At 65.5% G+C, this 328-nt stretch overlaps 1 protein-coding gene across 1 annotated transcript in view; it reads left to right on the top strand.

The window, feature by feature from the left end:
• Positions 1-328, top strand: part of JUN (Jun proto-oncogene, AP-1 transcription factor subunit) — a 4,513-nt gene that overhangs the window by 2,857 nt on the left and 1,328 nt on the right. The window contains 1 exon segment of the mRNA XM_027774369.1: positions 12-328. Within this exon segment, the coding sequence (XP_027630170.1) occupies positions 12-328 (317 nt within the window).

The raw sequence follows: 328 nt of genomic DNA, 5'->3' as shown, positions 1-328 counted from the left end.
TCCGGCCCGAGAGCGGCGCCTACGGCTACAGTAACCCCAAGATCTTGAAACAGAGCATGACCCTGAACCTGGCCGACCCGGTGGGCAGCCTGAAGCCGCACCTCCGCGCCAAGAACTCGGACCTCCTCACCTCGCCGGACGTGGGGTTGCTCAAGCTGGCGTCGCCAGAGCTGGAGCGCCTGATAATCCAGTCCAGCAACGGACACATCACCACCACGCCGACCCCCACCCAGTTTCTGTGCCCCAAGAACGTAACCGACGAGCAGGAGGGCTTCGCCGAGGGCTTCGTGCGCGCCCTGGCCGAACTGCACAGCCAGAGCACGCTCCC

The sequence above is a fragment of the Tupaia chinensis genome, unplaced genomic scaffold, assembly GCF_000334495.1.
Source record: "Tupaia chinensis unplaced genomic scaffold, TupChi_1.0 Scaffold000425_1, whole genome shotgun sequence".
In the NCBI taxonomy this organism is placed as follows: Eukaryota; Metazoa; Chordata; class Mammalia; order Scandentia; family Tupaiidae; genus Tupaia; species Tupaia belangeri.
The sequence above is the reverse complement of the archived record's forward strand: the minus strand, read 5'-3'. Positions and strand labels throughout refer to the sequence as shown.